The sequence below is a fragment of the Anarhichas minor genome, unplaced genomic scaffold (assembly GCF_050575085.1).
Source record: "Anarhichas minor isolate MPS153535 unplaced genomic scaffold, ASM5057508v1 ptg000055l, whole genome shotgun sequence".
NCBI classification, from domain to species: domain Eukaryota; kingdom Metazoa; phylum Chordata; class Actinopteri; order Perciformes; family Anarhichadidae; genus Anarhichas; species Anarhichas minor.
Window position 1 is genome coordinate 965,616 of NW_027466501.1, and position 17,723 is coordinate 983,338.

Genomic DNA, 17,723 nt, shown 5'->3' on the forward strand with positions numbered 1-17,723 from the left:
GAGGGGCTTCTCTGTTGAAGCTAATATACTGTAGTGTCACGGGTTGTCCCTAGGGTGGGGAAGTGCAAAAGAGAGCGTAAAACAGGCACAATCAGACAGTATAAGCAAAAATAAAGGTTTATTGGTCCGTCCCACTGGCAGTTCCTTTAACTCAAAAATCACAAATCAAACAAAAAGGTCCATGAAATAAACATAAAGCGTCCCGGAGGAGAAAGTGCTTTCTTCACCAAAAAAGTAATCCAACCCTGCCAAGTCCTTGGCATCTGTTCCTCCATGTAGGCGTCCTCTCTCCTACTCCGGGCCCAACTCTTTCCTCGTGGTGCTCTCCCCTCTGCCCTTTATTCAGTTTCCCAGCCCTGCCTCAATTAGGGGCCTTAAGCACCTGCAGCTGGGTGCCTGATGAGGCAGTCTGGGAGTTGTAGTCTCTAGCCTGGCAGCCATTTTGGGTCGTGGGCACTGATCCTAGGTGAGGATGTAGCGCCCCTCCACAACCTGTCCCCTTGTGATCCCTTTCCCCGGGCCTGACGTCCTCGGCAGGGTGAATGAGGACCAGAAGGCATCACGGCGTGACAGGGCATCTGCGTTTCCATGGCGCCGTCCTGGCCTGTGAATGACAGAGAAATTAAAAGGCTGGAGGCTTAAAAACCACCTACCTGCTGTTGGTTTCTTTGTTTTTTTTGCCATCCATTGCAAAGGTGAATGATCGGTCACCAGAGTGAACCTCCTTCCAAGCAGGTAATATTTGAGGGTTCCTGTCCCCTTGTGATGCCACAATACCTAAATTGAAACAAATACTAAAACAAAGAACATAAAGTGATTATAGTGTCCTCAAGCTTTTCTTAACCTTTGTACGACTGTCACTTCCATCTAAATAGCTAAAAGTTTTTTTCATGTGAAGTATGGAAGATTGAAACTCCCTAAATTAAAACAAATCAAATTAAGATATGAAGTTAAATGGATATATATATATATATATATATATATATATATATATATATATATATATATTTGTATGCAATATCTCTTATAATTAAATGGAAAATATTTGGTAAATAACAATTATTCAGCCTTTCTTTAAAGACTAAATTAATTATATTTCAAAGTGAAAATGTGCATTGAAGTGTTGTCCACTCAAGTGTCTTTAGTTACTCTACAGATTAAGATTGTACAACATATGAAAAGCTAATAAAACAATGCATTGCTAAAGATTAAACCACCGGGTCTGAACCTTTCTGGCTTGTCACCCCCCACCAAAAGCAATCACTTTTCAGATGTTTAGCCATTCTACCGTTTGAGCCCTAAAGAGGTCAAACCATCCATGCTACTCAGCAGCTATGATGTAGCTACAGAGTAGCTGCAGCTTAGCTAGAGGTTTCTGACCAGTAGCTGGAGCAGCCTGTCTGCATTTAGTTTAATGTGTTTATGCTGTGTTGTTTAGCAGTCCGACTGCCCTCCACACTGCTGGCCCCGCCCTCTAGTTTACATACAGCTTGAAAATGGAAAATGTCAAATGGCTCTATACAAATTTTATTCCATTCCAGGATTTAAAATTTCACTTTTCATTCTCAAATTGCAATTTCACATTATCAATTTCTTTTTTCAGTTTTCTTTTTTTGTTTTTAACATTTAAACATTTCTTGATCAAATTGGAAATGCATACATCAATGTGTATTTGTTGTGCTTTATTTCTTTGTTTGATTTGTTTTAATTTAGACATTTAAAGTCTTCCATAATTTACACAACACATTCATAGGAATGTGTTGTGTAAATTACAAGAAAGTCGCATGCTCATAGGAGTCAAATCTTAGTGCCCGTTATTTGCTTTGTTATGGACTGTTGCCAGCAGAGAAATTATGTTTATATGTGTCATAAACCACTTCTATGCCAGGTGTAGCCAGGCATAGCCAGGGACTTGTCAACAGAAGAGTCAACAATGTGGTGATGGCATCAATCTTTTCCCCTATTGTGACTGAAAAGAAACAAGCTATTTACATAATTCTAGACAACACCAACATGTCCAACAAGCGGTGCCTCCTCCAATGTTTTTGTTGTTGTCATGACTTAAGTTAAAATCATGTATATATATATATTTAAAAATAATAATTTATTTTTGTAAGCACCTTTTGTTTTTTGGTCTCTTGTTGTACATTTTATACAAACATACAACTTTGTTACAATAAGGAGAGGAAATGTGATTGGTTATGTGAAACTTATCTGTCTCTTTGGTCCTCCAGCGAATTTATAGCGACATAGCGTTTTTATTAAATTGGTTTCGCAGTTACAATCCTTTTGGGGCTCATAGAGACTCAGTGGTACTTAATAGAGACCTTATTTTATAACTTCTTTGTCTTGGTACCACTTATTTTCCCACGGGAACTTGACATCGCGACCCCATCAACCACGTGAATCAGCCACGCCTGCCGTCGTGCGTAAAGAGGTAAAGACTGCACCATCAAGCGCGACACGAGCCGAGGGAGGCTGACATCGTGGAGCAGAGCGTGAGCTGGTGCGGGCAGCAGCCTTGGAATAAACAGAGCTTGGGTTCGAGTGCAGTGGGTGGAGTTTAAGGATGCTTTAGGTGGGTGCGTGAGAAGTTGTTGCCTTCACACGCCGAAGCCATGCGTAATATTAAGTGTGAACGCCGCCGGTGAGGAGGATGCTGGAGCACGAGGCAGGAGCGGACATGCGACTGGTCCGTCAGATCAGCGCGGGTATGAAGATCCAGGCCACGGGAGAGCACGTGGGCTGCAGCAAGGTCGGGGAAAATCAGGAGAACCAGGTCATATGTGTGCAATGTCAAGAGGAGGTGGTGCGGGTCTGTCCAGGAAGCCCGCACAGTCCTCACCGCGCCATCGCGACGCGCCTCTCCTCCGGATCCGCAGGTAAAGGCATCCTATGCAGCGTATGGGACCAGACAAAACTGCAACATTGCTCTTCATGTCATTACTTGTGTGGTTGACATTGCAGCCCCTATTTGTTTATAATTTCACTGTTGAGCGTGGGCGGACATGAGCGTGGGGTACTCCAATATGATAAAAAATGACTATGGATGACTATATTCTCATATGAAGAATAAGTCGAGCACCTCCCTGAATGAGTTTTGAATTAAACCAGATAGATGAACATGTCTGTGATTTTTATGGCAGATGCTCTGAAATTGGTTTATGCACAATCAGGGTCCAAAGCAAAATTGATTATTTCAGTAATATTTTAATTTTAATTTTCCAGAAGTTAGAGCCCATTGTGCTGAGTCATGTTAGTTTTCATGAGGGAATTTGAATTGCCCAACATTTTCCATGACAACCTCTAACTTGAAAATGTTTCAGTCTGTGTTTGGGGAACACACTCATAAGTGCTCTTTATTATCTCCGCCAGGAGATAATGAGATCCTAACGAGATCGGCTGTGCATGGGTGAGCGTGCGTGGGTGTGTGTGCATCTCTGTCCACAGCTTATTTCGCATGCTGCTGCACCAAACTGCATAATATTTTGGGTGCTCATTTATGGCTGCATGCTCATGGACCCTTCATGGTTGCACTGACACACACTTTCTCAGAACACCTTTTATACTGCCAGTGATTGACTGCTGACTCATCACTCACTACTCTTGAACAGCAGTAAGGTTCTGCAAGTGAGATACAGTGGGGAAAAACTCTTTGCTCATTTTTGTTGTTTTGGACTGTGTGCATTAGCTAACAGCTAACGGAACTACCGGTACACATACAGCTCACGTGTACGCGCATATTTTTCGTAACAATTTGAATTGAAGCTTCAATATATGCTTCAAGCCACGTTTTTTCTGTGAGACGGAGTTGTGACAAGCACCTTCACAGAGCTGGTTTAGATATCTGCAGATTAAAAATGAGAGCGGATCTGTTTTGTGTGACATGCGGGTACACTTGCGGTCTAGACGGGGGGTTATTCATTTGTGGGTTGTATTCATTCAATGAGAAACAACAGCAGTGGTTGTTGTAGGCAGACCTGGTAGAGATCTGCACTCTACTGAGCGCACCTTTGTAGTTTTAAAATTTCAACTGCCTTGGTGAAAAGATCACGGAGAAGCACCTCTGCTGCATCAGAGTATATGGTTTCTTATTCAATTCAATTCAATTTATTTTGTACAGCCCAAAATCACAAATTTGCCTCAGAAGGTTTTACAATCTGTACACATACGACATCCTCTGTCCCAGGACCCTCACATTGGAACAAGAAAAACTCCCCCAAAGAACCCTTTAACAGGGAGAAAGTAAAGGAAGAAACCTTAGAGAGAGCAACAGAGGAGGGATCCCTCTATCGGGATGGACAGAAGTGTGATAGATGTCATGTGTACAGAATGAACAACATAACAGAGTTACAACACATTGAATGCGTATGACAGAAATTATTCATATAATGAGAGTATTAGGCATAATAATGATGGAACAAATGATGACTACTAATAATAACAGCAGTAGTGGATATAGTAGATTAATAATGATAATAAAAGCAGGAAGGGTATCGGTAATAGTAATAGTATGATAATGTAACTGGAAGCTGGTTCCACAGAAGAGGAGCTTGATAACTGAAGGCTCTGGCTCCCATCCGTCTTTTTGAGACTCTAGGAAGCACAAGCAACCCTGCATTCAATCAAACAGCAATCTATCTATCAACCTGTGAAGTTGCGAGAGTCATTGAAGATTGTGAATGAAATTACTTTGTACACAAATCTTGAATGATGATAAAGAAAAATGATTAAATGCCATTGATTCTAAATGATGGATACCACTGGAAGCTGCTCAGAGGCTGATATGGTTTGTCCAATTCCATGCCACGACTTCCCATCACTTTGGTAATAAATGATACCTGCAGATTTATCTCATAACATGGAAGCAAATGTGTGAAAAGACTTCCTGTCAGTGATGAATGTTTACACTGTGCTGCAGTTGCTCTTGTTTGACGCGGCTGTAGGTGTCAGATTACAGAATAGGGAAATGAAAAACTTCATTAAATTGCAAAATGGGCCTTTTTTATTCAATGCAAAAATGTTGGGCTGCACCTTGAAGCAGTGACTGCAGTGCCACAGAAAGTCGTTTCCTCTGCTGAGACAGATTAATCATTTAACCTCTAGCTCCCTTGATTGCTTGGAGTTCCAAATTAGCCCTTTAGTTTCCTGCTCCTATGGAACCTCTTTGAGAGCAACTGTCTAACGAACCAACCAATCAAATAATGGAATACTGTGTGTGTGTACTGTACATTTGAGTTATTGATGGCAATGAAAATGTCACACAAGTCTGTTTAAATGTAGCTCGTTGACTGAAGCTGCAGTTCATCACAGAAGCATCTTGAGCTCTACTCCCGCAAATGAACTGAAAAAGTTGGGAATTGCAATGGCTAGATTATTTTTTTTTGCTTGTGAAATGAGTCATCGAATCGGTTAATAATTTAAGCCATCTTTTTAGCAAAACTGCCGAAATTCTTGGGTTGCAGCTTCTCCAATGGTTTTCTCTGTTTTTTATGTCGTTGTAACCTAATCTCTTTAGATTTTGGACTGTTGCTCGGACAAAACAACACATTGCATGAGATCAACAAGGAGATGTGATGGGCATTTTCACTACTTTGTGGCATTACATAGTCCAAACAATGAATTCATTAATCCAGAAAACAACTCTTGTAGGGATTGAGGCATCATTCCCTCAAATGAAGGGGTCCTGTAAGCCTTCCAGGGTTATGGGCTCGTGTGACTCGATGTGGAAGCGGGGCACTAACATTGCAGGATTGGGGATTTCATTCTTGTTACGCTGCTGCAGGGTCATGGCTTTCCTCAAGCCTCCAGGAACAGCACTAGGCTTGGTGGACACATTTGGAATTGTAGGATACCCAGAAATGCTATACACATTCATTACAAAAGCAATGGCTGCAAGAGTAATTAACACTATGGTCACCTGTGCTAAAAAAAAACATTTGTTGCAGTATAATATGCTTAGGATAGACGAGTCTACATGATGTCACACTGTACATAATGTGTGATCTCTCCCCCTGTCGTAGACCGTGAGCCCAGCAGTAGCAGCTACAATGCCTCTTCTGGAACCTTCTACAGCTGTGTCAGTCAGATCACCATTGGTAAGTGCATTATTTACAAATATAAAAAAGACAAAAAAATTCTATACTGTATATATATATATATATATATATATATATATATATAAAGTGTGTTTACAATGATCACTGCTGCTAGAATTTCAACAGGAAAATCTTGTATTCTGACGATGTGGGGTTAGAAAAAAGTGAGCTCCTCATCTCTGCTACAAGCTCCGGACAGTTGGTGGCCCAGGTGCATTGTGGTTAATGGGAGGCGCCCGGTATTGACAGAAAAGAAGATTGTGTGAAGTAATAAACACCATACCTCTGGTTATGCTGCATGAGTCTTTATTCAGTTTTAGAACTCTTCCATCGTGAGTCCGGCAATGTGGAAGAAAAGAGTGTAATGCTAAATCGTTGGAGCGTTCTTTTAACTTTAGATGTCGTCCCCTTAGAGAAATATTTAGTAAGAGTCTGCAGTCGTGCTAAAGGTTTATGAGGCTGTACTCATGCTGCCTTCCTAAAGATTCGGAACTCGGAAATGTACGACCTGCTATTAGAAAATGTAAAATGTAACCCCGCTTAAAGTCGGACTTGTTGTGTGGAAAGATATCTGACAATGAATTATACGTGGACAAGTTGACAAAGCACACAAAAGCTGATCTTTCATTTAGTCATACATTTGAATATTTCCATAATGTATGCAGTTCATATAAATGATGAGGTCATTTTGAATGTGTATACGATATATAATTAGAGGTGCCTTTCCCGGTACAGCAATGTACAGTGGAACTACTTTAGATTTCATATGGTCATAGAAACATCAGAATCAGAATCAGCTGTGTTGGCCATGTACGCCTACGCATACAAGGAATTTGACTCCGGCTGTACATTGCTCTCCACGTACATACACAGCATTTACAAATGTGCCACAACAGGTTTGCCTCTTGCTTTACTATTGTCGTCTGGCTGCACCTGTAATGTCAATGAGTTCAATTTAGGATTTTCCGGTTGCACCTACAGCTTGTGCATGATTATCAAACTGCCACTTAACACTCTGTGTCCGCCTCAATGAAAGCTAATCCTAATGAGATTTCATACTGGATTCAGATTCTATAAATCGCTTACTAATTCTGAAATATTCAAAGTTTTTACTTGCCAAAGTGAAAAATACTTTTCCTCCCCTTATTTATTGTTATAAGATTAATAAGATTAAGGGATACATTCTTTCCGGTTGGCTGCCACAGATCCTCACAGTCATGAACCAAGCAGGGAAAGTCTAGATATGCAGTAAGAAAATGTAAAGATTTCCCCTGACATAACTTTGTCCGTATGTCACGGGCCGCTGACAGGAAATAGCGCGTTGTTGTCTGAAATAATTTTCCTGTCTGTCAAAAAAACTGCAACCCCTTGCTTTTTAGCAACATTCAGACCTGGCCGTTTGACATTTTCTCGTTGAGTATTACAGCCCGGTTGGTGGCAGAGGCATTTGCAATGCCCAAATGTGGCAAATTTCAAACGGGTACCGAGGAACTTCAGGTATCATATAAATTGGTATTAAAACTGAGTTTAAAATCCTGAACATGAATGTTTTGGTGTTTATAATTTTACTTGTTTTCCTTATTAAAGAGCATCTTTAACTAGGGCTTTAGCAAATGTCATTTTTTGACATTCAAACCCAGTGGCGGACTAAGGCTGTCTGAGGTGCAGGGAATAAAAAATATAAAGGGCCCCAACAGCTGCACGCGGTGGGGCACCAGCCCGAAGAAAGTACCCTGGAGGGCACTTCATCACGTTCTCTCCAATGGAAGGGCATCCTGGAGAGCATGTAATCATGTTGTATCTACCATAGGGGAAGAAGGCAGTCATTTCTAATAATAGTGTTCGAGCCCAAATACATTTTGTGTTCGTAGTATATTGACGAGGCAGACGCGGAGGTGGCGTTAGTTCACTTTATTCGGTCATGATACCTGCTGTCGTTACTGCGCATGCACACTACAACACTTAGAAAAAGGCCGTGTTCACTGAGGTCCAAAAAGCTTATTACAACCATATAAAATGATTATGGTCAATATACCACAGTGTTATTGTGGTTATACAAATGTAATTTATGGTGCTGCTGTTAGAAAAAAAAAAAGTTGATTTCGAATTTGAATGTCAACGTTTTGATGAAGCTTTGAACTCTTCGGTACAGGGTTAGAAGATGTTGCTGTGCCGTTTACATCAAGAGGACACGGAAAGATATTCCATTTATCCTCTGGCTGTTTCATGCAACTGCATCTTCTGCATCTTCTGACACATTCAAGTGTTACAAGCACACTCCGACATGATGGAAACATTAAACACTCCCCACCACACCAGCCCTGCAGCCACCTAAAGGACTTCCACAGCAAGTCTCTGTATGCTTGTTGTAGGCACTCAGCTGAAACTTGTTATTGCATAGTGCAGCGTGTGGCCCAGATACCTGCACCTGCATTTGTTGTCTTACCTCTGAGGGTGTCAGGAAGTGGAAGTGCTATACGTATCTGGGCCTCGCTCTCCTCAGAGAGCCACGCGGGCACTTTTTTTTCTGATGAGTGCGACATAGATATTGCTTAGAATACACTATGTCCGAAAAGGCTGCGCACACCGTGAGTTTTGGAGGTCGTTCGGATACATGCCAGGTGTAGATTACCATCTCCGCCCCTCCCGCCATTTCAGGTGACTTTCATGGGATGTTAAGGACTGTTGGCTCGATGGAGTTCTTAATGGCTTTTTTGAATTGTGTTACACCATACCTGGACCAGGTTTATCTACAACCCATTTCTGAAAGTCTAAAATCCACCGGCCTTGCTTAAGAAGCAATTTTCTATTATAATTGTATTACTTTATGTGTGAACTGTGAGATCATCATTTTTTCTGGCTTTCTTGAATTTAAAGACCCTGAAAACCTATTTTCTCAATCAGGTTTCCGACTGTGTGTCATATACTCACACAATAACACAATATTTTCAGTTTTTGTCTTCTCACTGGTTTGAAGTGGGCAAGGCTCATTTGTTGTTCGGGCAATACTTCTCCTTGTGGGCATTGCTTTCATACACAGATGTTGAGAGTGTGGAGTTGTCCCTGCATTGAGAATTTAAACATGTAAAATACTGCTTAATTTACTGTACTCCTTTTCTTGTTTGCAAACTTTCACACATGGAAGAATATCCTAAAAAATAATAATTTCCGAGCAGCAGTCAGATTTTCTTGCCAAAAGATGTTGTACGAGACAAATTGCCCTCAGGGACAATAAAGACCTTCTCTGTCACAGGTGCTGACTTGAGCAGAAACATTATTTTTTTCGGGGACGCCCAACCATATCGCGGTCCACACCGTAAAATAGCTGATATGAGATGTATGGCTAAGATTTACGTCAGAATCTATCCTCCGGCTGAATGTGCTGTGTGAGGAGCCAGCTGGGAGGCTAAGAGACTGCCAGGCCTTTCACAACTCTGCTATTGATCGGGCTGTGTTTGTTCATTGCTGATGTTCCTTTGAAATCTGCTGGGCTTTGTGTTTCACACAGGAAACCAGGAGGTGGGGGGACGATGGCGGGTGGGAGTGAGTTCCTTAGTCGTACCTGCTCCCGGAGTGTTACATAACGGTAGTGTGGTCTGTATGTCTTACAGTTTGACAGAGTAGCAGCTGGGGATAAGACTAAGAAGGGTCAATTCATGGGGGAAAAAACCTCACGTATCCTAATGATGTCTTGTCAAAAGTACATTTTTTGTGTTCCTAATGTCCAGCAACACAAGCAATCGGTGCAACTGTGCAAGCCCCTGCGGTGTTTAGGCAACAAAACTACTAAGTTAGGTTTTGGAAAAGATTGTGGTTGAGGTTCAAATTACTATGGAATTGGTGTTACCCCAGTAAAGAAGTTACGTGAATAACAAGTCAACACTACGTTGACTTCATGTTTCACACAGGACACAAACTGCAAACACCATCATGAGAAAGATCGTTTTTTGAACTTACAGTGCAACTTGACTCTGATGTGTTTGGAAGAAGAAAAACAGAACTTGCCGTCTTGATTGGCCCCGTCAACCTGCCAGAGACACGGAGCTCAGACCCTTGCCAACCCAGAGCTGAGCATAGCTGGGTCACCAGTCTCAGGGCGTCATGAAACCGACAGAGAAGCCTACTGAGGAATAAATCGAAGGCCGGAGGCGAGCCAGGCTGATTCAGCAGTCTGCGGAATAATCATTCGTTGGCCTTTAAGCCATTGCCAGGTGCTTTACCGATCTGTTTTTATTAAGTCTGAAACAAAAACATGGGAGCAAAAACATGATTTTAGTAAAGAACATGCTTTTCCTGTGTCAGTCATGCAAAATATGATTATTATTAGTTTGTAGGAGTTGTAACATTAGAGACGAGACAGTTGCTGAGCACCTCCTGCTATCTGTAAACACGGTTGCTTGCAGCTGCAACACTCAGTGAAATGCTGTGTAATGCCTGATGACAGTTGACGTTGGCCGTTTTAATGAAGGCGACAGCTTCCACCACTAGAGGGCAACATTGCTGAGGGGATTCCTGTGATACTTTGGACCGTTATTGATCTACCAGCATTACAAAGTGCCCGTCAAGAGGTCAGAGTCTCTCTAGTAGATTCAACAAAACAAAACTCCCCTATGATCATGTGTGAATGACAGAGAAGCACATTCAATGTCATCCCTCATTGTGACGCTTGTAAAATGCATGTTAGTTTTATAGTTGGAGGTTTGAGTAAGTGTATGTGGCGCATGATAAAGATTCAAGTAAGAGTTTAATATGTGTTTCGCCTAATCTCTCTTTCTTCTGATTGTTGTCCCTCGGCAGGGTTTGACCTCGGGGGTCAAGTGGCCATCGGCTTCTCCCACTGGAAGAGTCCCTTCCCGGCTAGCGGCCAGAATCTCCCCAGTCCGGACTGCGTTCACTCCGAGGTTTCCGCCGTGCCGCCCATCAGCGAGCACCTGGAGCCGGTGTCCTGCCCGGCGTCGCTGTCAATCACCCCGCTGCCCACCTGCAGCGCCAGTCAGGAGACTCTCTGCGACAGCAGCACGAGTACGTAGAGTGCGGTACAGTGCATGTTTCAAACTACCAGCCCTCAGTTTACCGGAGCAGCAGATAGGAGCGCCCTTCACAGAGACAATATACTTTACACATGGGTGTTTGAAGAGTCTGGGGGTTGAACTAAGCAATGGAAAGAAGATATGAGATATATATATATACATAGCATATTGCAGTGAACTGGCTCGCAGTTGATACAAAGGCAGGGAAAATACACAAAAAGATGAGGGTCCAAAATAAAAGAATTTATTACAAAATGTTATTTATAAAAAAAAAAGAATTAGAAGAACAATTAGTAACATCAGTGGTGTATAGGAGCGCCAGTGTGAGTGGAAAATAAAGATGCTGCATGCTAAAAGAAAAGACCAAACAAATCAACCAAACCAGGAGACCATGTGGCAGTTGAGGAAAGCAGCGAGGCAGACTGAACTTTGTAGGCTTGCCAGCTCATCAGCACCAGGTGAACCAGCACAGAACTAACGACCTGCACAGCCAGCCCACTGCCTGCTAGGGGAGGAGGAAACACAAGCAGGCCGGGCAGAGCAGAGACTTAGGAGGGGTCGTCACAATACGCACACAGAGTTATTGGTTGCCCTAGTAGCAGAGAGAGTGCTTCGGCAGAGGGTTTGTGTAGTTGAATATGTTTGTCCAGTCTGCTTGAGTAAGAATCTATGGCCCAGACCATGGCTGTGAATTATCAGTAGCGTCCTTCTACGAACACGATGAACGGATCGAACCAGGTCCGTCTCCCCTGTTGAAATGAACACAATCGCCTTCTGGCCGTGGTTGTTTCTCCTGTCCATAGAGTGCTGCAGTGATGATGTAAACCAACCCGGAAGTTTGTCGAAAAATGGGATTTTTCCATTGCATTTTGGATTATTGCAGAAAAAAAAACAGCAAACAAACTAATGCTGATATTACCTACATGTTCTGTTCAGCGAGATAACCTTGACAAAAGAACACTTTCATGATTATTTTAAGCATGAATGCAATCAGCAGAAATAAAAAGCTAATGTAAGGATATCAATGAACTACACCGCTGAGCCAAAGTCGGACTAGTGTTCGGTGAGGACGTTTTGTGGTCTCATTCAGCCACTTGTTAGCAACCGCCTTTTTAAAGACACGCAAAAGCTGCAAAATTCACTTAATACAGACCTGTGTGTGTGTGTGTGTGTGTGTGTGTGTGTGTGTGTGTGTGTGTGTGTGTGTGTGTGTGTGTGCCCGTGAGTTTTGGGCAACAGCAACACTGACACATACTCTTTTTTCCGATTGGCCGCTGACAGAGCAGCTTAACCTCTGATTGGCAGCCAGGAGAGAACGATGAACGGCACCTCCTATCTCTCTCTCTCTCGCTCTCTCTCTCTCTCTCTCTCACTGTAAACATCCTGCTCATGCTTGTGTTTTTCTCTCCAGAGAAGAGCTTTCGGTCGTAGCATCTGCACTGTGACAGATCCGTCTGTGTGGGGGTGCATGTGTGTATGTGTGTGTGTGTGTGTGTGTGTGTGTGTGTGCAGGGATGTCGGATCGACGGATGCGGCGATGAGGAGTGAGGAGTAAAAAAAGTGGGGATGCTGATTTCCCCCCCGCGGGACGTCGTGTTTGTTTGTTTTCCTCAGCGAGGTCATTCGCGCATCGGGGCTGGGGATGGGGAGGGAGGAGGGGTGACCGCCGTGTGTGTGTGTGCATGCGCGCCTGTGTGTGGATAAAATCCTCTGGCTGCTGCGGCTCTGGTGGGAAGCCACCCCCCCTCCCCCCTCCTCTCCCTCTCCTCTCCCTCTCCCTCTCTTCCCCTCGGAGGGATGAAGCTGCCTGTCTACCTCTCTGCACCTTCACATGGTGAGTGTCATCAAGTTGTCTTGAAGCCAAGGCAACTTGTTCACCAGAGTGGATGTTTTTGTTTTTTGTTTTTGCTGCAGTGCTCTCTTTCATGTGTTGCTGCTTCATCTCTTTTGCGCACTTTTCCCTGTGACCATGCAAGCATTTGACCTTCACACACACTCATTTTCTCTCCGAGCTGTCCCCCTTTCTCTTGATTGTGAATGTCAATTTTTTTTCATACAGAAATGGGTCATGGCTCAGTTAGGAGTGTGTGCGTGTGTGTGTGTGTGTGTGTGTGTGTGTGTGTCGCGACGCAAAATCTCCACTGCTTGCCGTGCAGGGAGATCATGCACACCCTCTTCCGTCCACCCCTGAGGCATGATGGGAGCATCCAGATGGAACGAACGGTTTCCTCCTCACAAGTGACTGACACTTGATCCCCTCTGCAACACATCGCACACCCCCACTACCTCTCATTCGCTCCTTTCCTCCAGCAATCTTTTATTCTCCTCTCAGTGTGAGCTGTCATCTCCAGGCTGAATGTGTATTGCGCAAGGAGTGTTTGTTTTTTGTCTCATAAACTAAAGGGGCAAACAATAACAATGAATGGGGCTTTTATTTATGATAAGCATAAATAATGATAATCAAGTAGTTGTTCATAAAACCCACTTTGATGTGGCAATGGTCCCTTGTCTACTATAGATTTTAGATATAATGTCTTGCAGCTTATATTGTGGTACTGCAGGCTAATTGTGTGAGTAATTAATAGCCAAACCAAATGTATGTTAAAGGTACACTCCACTGATTTAGTATCACACTTAAAGTGGGGTCCTTGTGAGAAGCAGATTTATTCATTTAGTTTTTTTAATAAAAAATGGTCAAAAGTATTGGTCAAGTTCTAAAAAACACTGGGTTCTACACTTCCCATAATCCAATTCTATGACGTCATCGAATGTACTTTTTTTGCAGGATTCTTCGAATGTCATGTTTTATTACGTTACCACCCTAAAAAGATGGAGAATATGGTTTGGTGTCATTGTGGTTATGTAAATGTGGTTTGTGGTGCTGTTAGACAGCCCCATTAGTACAGGTGCGTGCCTGGCTAGCAGTCTTTTCACTGCAGTGGAAATGTTATTTTTGAAAGGCTAAACGCTCAAAAGTATGGATTGAAGCAGAATATTTCGTTAGATAAAATCAAGTTAATTTTGGAGATGATTACATCTATTTTTTTCAATGCATTTTGACTTTTTGACTGAAGAATGTGACAATTACAGAGATGACAACTAAACCCTTAAATCAGAACGAGATTATATTTGTGATAAATGAAAGCAGCAATCTCAAAGATCTCAAAGACAATTTTTTTTAATTTCCTGTAATGATTAGTGGCTTATACATATATAAACACTAGCTACAGCCTGAAAGTGAAATGTGAGTGTATGAAATGCTGATTATGTATCTGGCACATTGAAATAACAGGCTACTGCTGCACACATTCATTTCCATGAACTACTTGCTCCAAATACTACTTGTATCCAAACTATTAGGTTGAGGAATTAAAATTGTTGATATACGATACATAAAAGTACATATTTAGAACTGGGAATATCAGAGTTACCCTAAATTTAACATTACTGTAGCTATTGTTAGCTTTTCGTTAGCTGCCTAGGACTGTTCATCCACAGCTTGTAAGTTGTGTATATTGCCTGGTTTTGTAGTCACTAGGCACTTTGTAGGCACTTCCTGTTACTGAGTTCTGAAGAGAACAGTTATGTGTGCTGCCAAAAGCCTCAGCACCATGTGACCTCAATCGTGGCTTGGGTTACAGAAGTACCATAGGGCTGTTAAAGTTTGATGGATACATTGTTTGACTGGCCAATGTCTCGGCACAGCAGCATGATGTAGGCTAATATTTGATGTGTCAGTCCTTTGAGGGCCAATATTTATAGTAAGCAAAGTCTCTAACGATTCCGGCGTTGGACCGCTGCGCAACTTTATCTCTTGATAAATTCTGCCCTGTCTGACCACTGCAGCTCCTGTTTAGATACCTAAACCCCAGCGCAGTCAATGGTTTACCACCACTGTGAGTAAAGGAGCAGGACGCTGAGCGCTGATATCTCCCCTGGTACGTGTTTCTATTCACCGCATCCATCGGCTCCAATGTTCCAAAGCATCAGCGGCTGATTAAAGAGCCGAGACGCTTCCCCAACCTCTATCTCTGTCCCCGGTTCTACGCGGCTCAGCAGAAAAATGTAGCTGAGTCACCATCGTGTCACAAATGAAAATCCAGCGCACGGACCTCCAAGACAGCCACCCACCTCTACTGAAGTCTTCCAACTCTCAAGAAGGACTGAGAGTAAGAGATACGGACATATTAAGATGGTTGATTTAATCCTGCTTTGCTAAACTTTGAATAATTCCCCCCAAAAGCACACGGTCAACTTGACAAATAGATCCAATTAGCTTGTGTGTTCCCGTGGAGTGTGTCTTTTGAAGGTGTTTTAAGGTTAATCCTTCTTATGGAGATGAAAGTTACCGAGCTGTCATTTTCTTTTCCTTTTTTTTGTGGGTCTTCCCGCTTTGACTTTCACACACCTTTTTCTCTCACAGTCTTACTCGCTCCTCCTGCTTCTTCTTTTTTCACTCCAAACTTTTCTAATTTTGCCTTTAGACTACAACCCAGGAAAAAGAGTTTGCGGTAGTGTGATTGGTTTTTGTAACCCGGTTTTCTGGACACATTTTGTCATTTACTGCTAATATGGACTTTGACCCTATAGCTAGCTTTATCAGTTATACTGACATTTGACCACGAACAATCAATAATGACTGAAGCAATAACTTTATTTTTGTTAAAGCTTGTCTTAGTAATATTTTTGGATGAGCTGTGGGTTAAATAACAGTGTGCAAAGTCGAAGGTGCCATAATGATGATGAATACTAATGTTGCTCTGTGTCTGCTTTGTTTAAAAAAAAAAGCAACTGTTTGCAAAATTTCTAAGATAAAAAAAATAGTCCATTCAACTGTCAAATTTTTAAAATGTTGCAAAGAAATAAAATACGAATCAAGTGCGTTCACATTGACTGGTTTTGATCAAATAAACTAGCTTGGTTTCATCAGAAGTTTGCAGTATAGGCTACGCTTTATGCATGGCTGTAACCTACCAGTAAACGGAGTAGAAGGTTACGAGCTGGAAACAAAACAAGTCGCCTTGGCCATCTAACCAATCCACGAGAGAAAAATGGAAAAGAGGTCTTCAGCAATTTGTTGCAATTGGCCACATTTGAATTGTTCTTACATGTCAGCTAGTATTTGCTATAGTATATGTTGCATGTTGTCCAGAGACAAATACAATATTAATATATATATATATATATATACTGTAATGTTTGCTACGTCAGAACTTACTCGGCAAAATAGTTTCCATAATCCATTTAACTCTGAAAAAAGAAGAAAAAAAACATGTAATGCGAGAAAAAAAACATTTTGCGCAATTGAGGAAGTTGACGTTTCCATACATCTTTTTTAATGCTATACTTCAAAATATGCACGCAATTATTGACAGAAACATGGCTAATGTTGTGTTTTCAGCCTTTCTGCTGCCCCCCCCCCCCCCCCCCCACAAGAATGGATTAATGCAGGTTTAAACTTCCTAACTGGCATTCGACTGGTCTTTGAGGAAAACCCCAAAACGTAGTACTATAGTTGTAAGCACAGGTCTTGCGTAAATGGAGACAACTCACCATGCGTAGATTAGCTGACAGCTAGTTTGTGCGTTAAAGGGGTTTGAAAGTACATGTTTACTGCTAGTCAGTACATTAGTTGCTTTCAGAACTCACTGTGAGCTCTTTGTATTCTATTGTTATGTGTCTTTACGAGAAATGGATCGCACAAGGGTCAAGTAGTACCAGAGAGTTTCCAGTTAGAAAGGACCCCAAAACATGACGATAGAAAGTCGAATGAAAAAAAGTTCTTTGTGTTCCTGTAGGTGTGAGTTTTTCTCTACATGGGTCTGAGCCCCATCGGAGGAGCCCCCACCGCCGCAGAGTCCCGCCGCAGCCCTCCGCCTCAGGCTACCAGGCAGCGGGCAGACCTCTTGCCTTCCCCTCTTGTGGGGAGGCAGACATCATGGAGGAGTCCTCGTCCAAAGCCGATGACTCCAGCACTCAGGACGATGTGCCTCCCCTCGGTGAGACCCAGCCTCACTAGGGCTCGAACTTTCTGTGCTCTTCTTGTACCTTGATTTGTTCAAATGTAACTATGGCGTGTAAGTGAGGGAAGTCGGGTCATGTCATGTCGTGGTACTGGGCAGCTTCCGGTGAAATGTGTTTGATGTGACTGCACATGTAAAGTGCCTTTGAGTACCTTTTAAAGCGCTACACCAATAAAATGTATTATTAAGCAGCCAAAAAAAATTTGCCGCTCAGAAGTCGGTTGAGACCAAAATAGAGGTAAAGGGAGGGTGAATATTTGACCGGTGGCCACAAACATGACTGCAAATAGTTTCTAATGTTGCTCCGTGTCTGTTGTTAGGTATCTAAATATTCACTCAGCAGTCGGGCAACCCTGCAGCATTATTACTTACACTCTGCTAATCGTCCCTCCAGTTGTGAAGGATGTCAACGTGCTGCTTGAGAGAGAAAGGTCAGAGGGCGTCAGCAGCCCATCCAGAGACGACGACTCCACCCTGTTCAACCAGGGAACCAACAGCAGCATCTTCGACGACAACACAAAGACGGACTCTGGCGTCCGGGAGGTCAGTGGTGAAACTAGATCTCTGGACTC

The 17,723-nt window shown here is 42.6% G+C and overlaps 1 protein-coding gene across 1 annotated transcript in view; it reads left to right on the forward strand.

Moving 5' to 3' along the window:
- Nucleotides 1–2,656: 2,656 nt before the first annotated feature.
- LOC142931929 (anoctamin-4-like) overlaps nucleotides 2,657–17,723 on the forward strand; it is a 34,595-nt gene continuing 19,528 nt past the window's right edge. Inside the window, exons 1-5 of the mRNA XM_076076082.1 lie at nucleotides 2,657–2,882; nucleotides 6,024–6,098; nucleotides 10,896–11,120; nucleotides 16,927–17,127; nucleotides 17,546–17,694. Of these exons, the coding sequence (XP_075932197.1) occupies nucleotides 2,657–2,882; nucleotides 6,024–6,098; nucleotides 10,896–11,120; nucleotides 16,927–17,127; nucleotides 17,546–17,694 (876 nt within the window). The remainder of the gene's footprint in view (nucleotides 2,883–6,023; nucleotides 6,099–10,895; nucleotides 11,121–16,926; nucleotides 17,128–17,545; nucleotides 17,695–17,723) is intronic.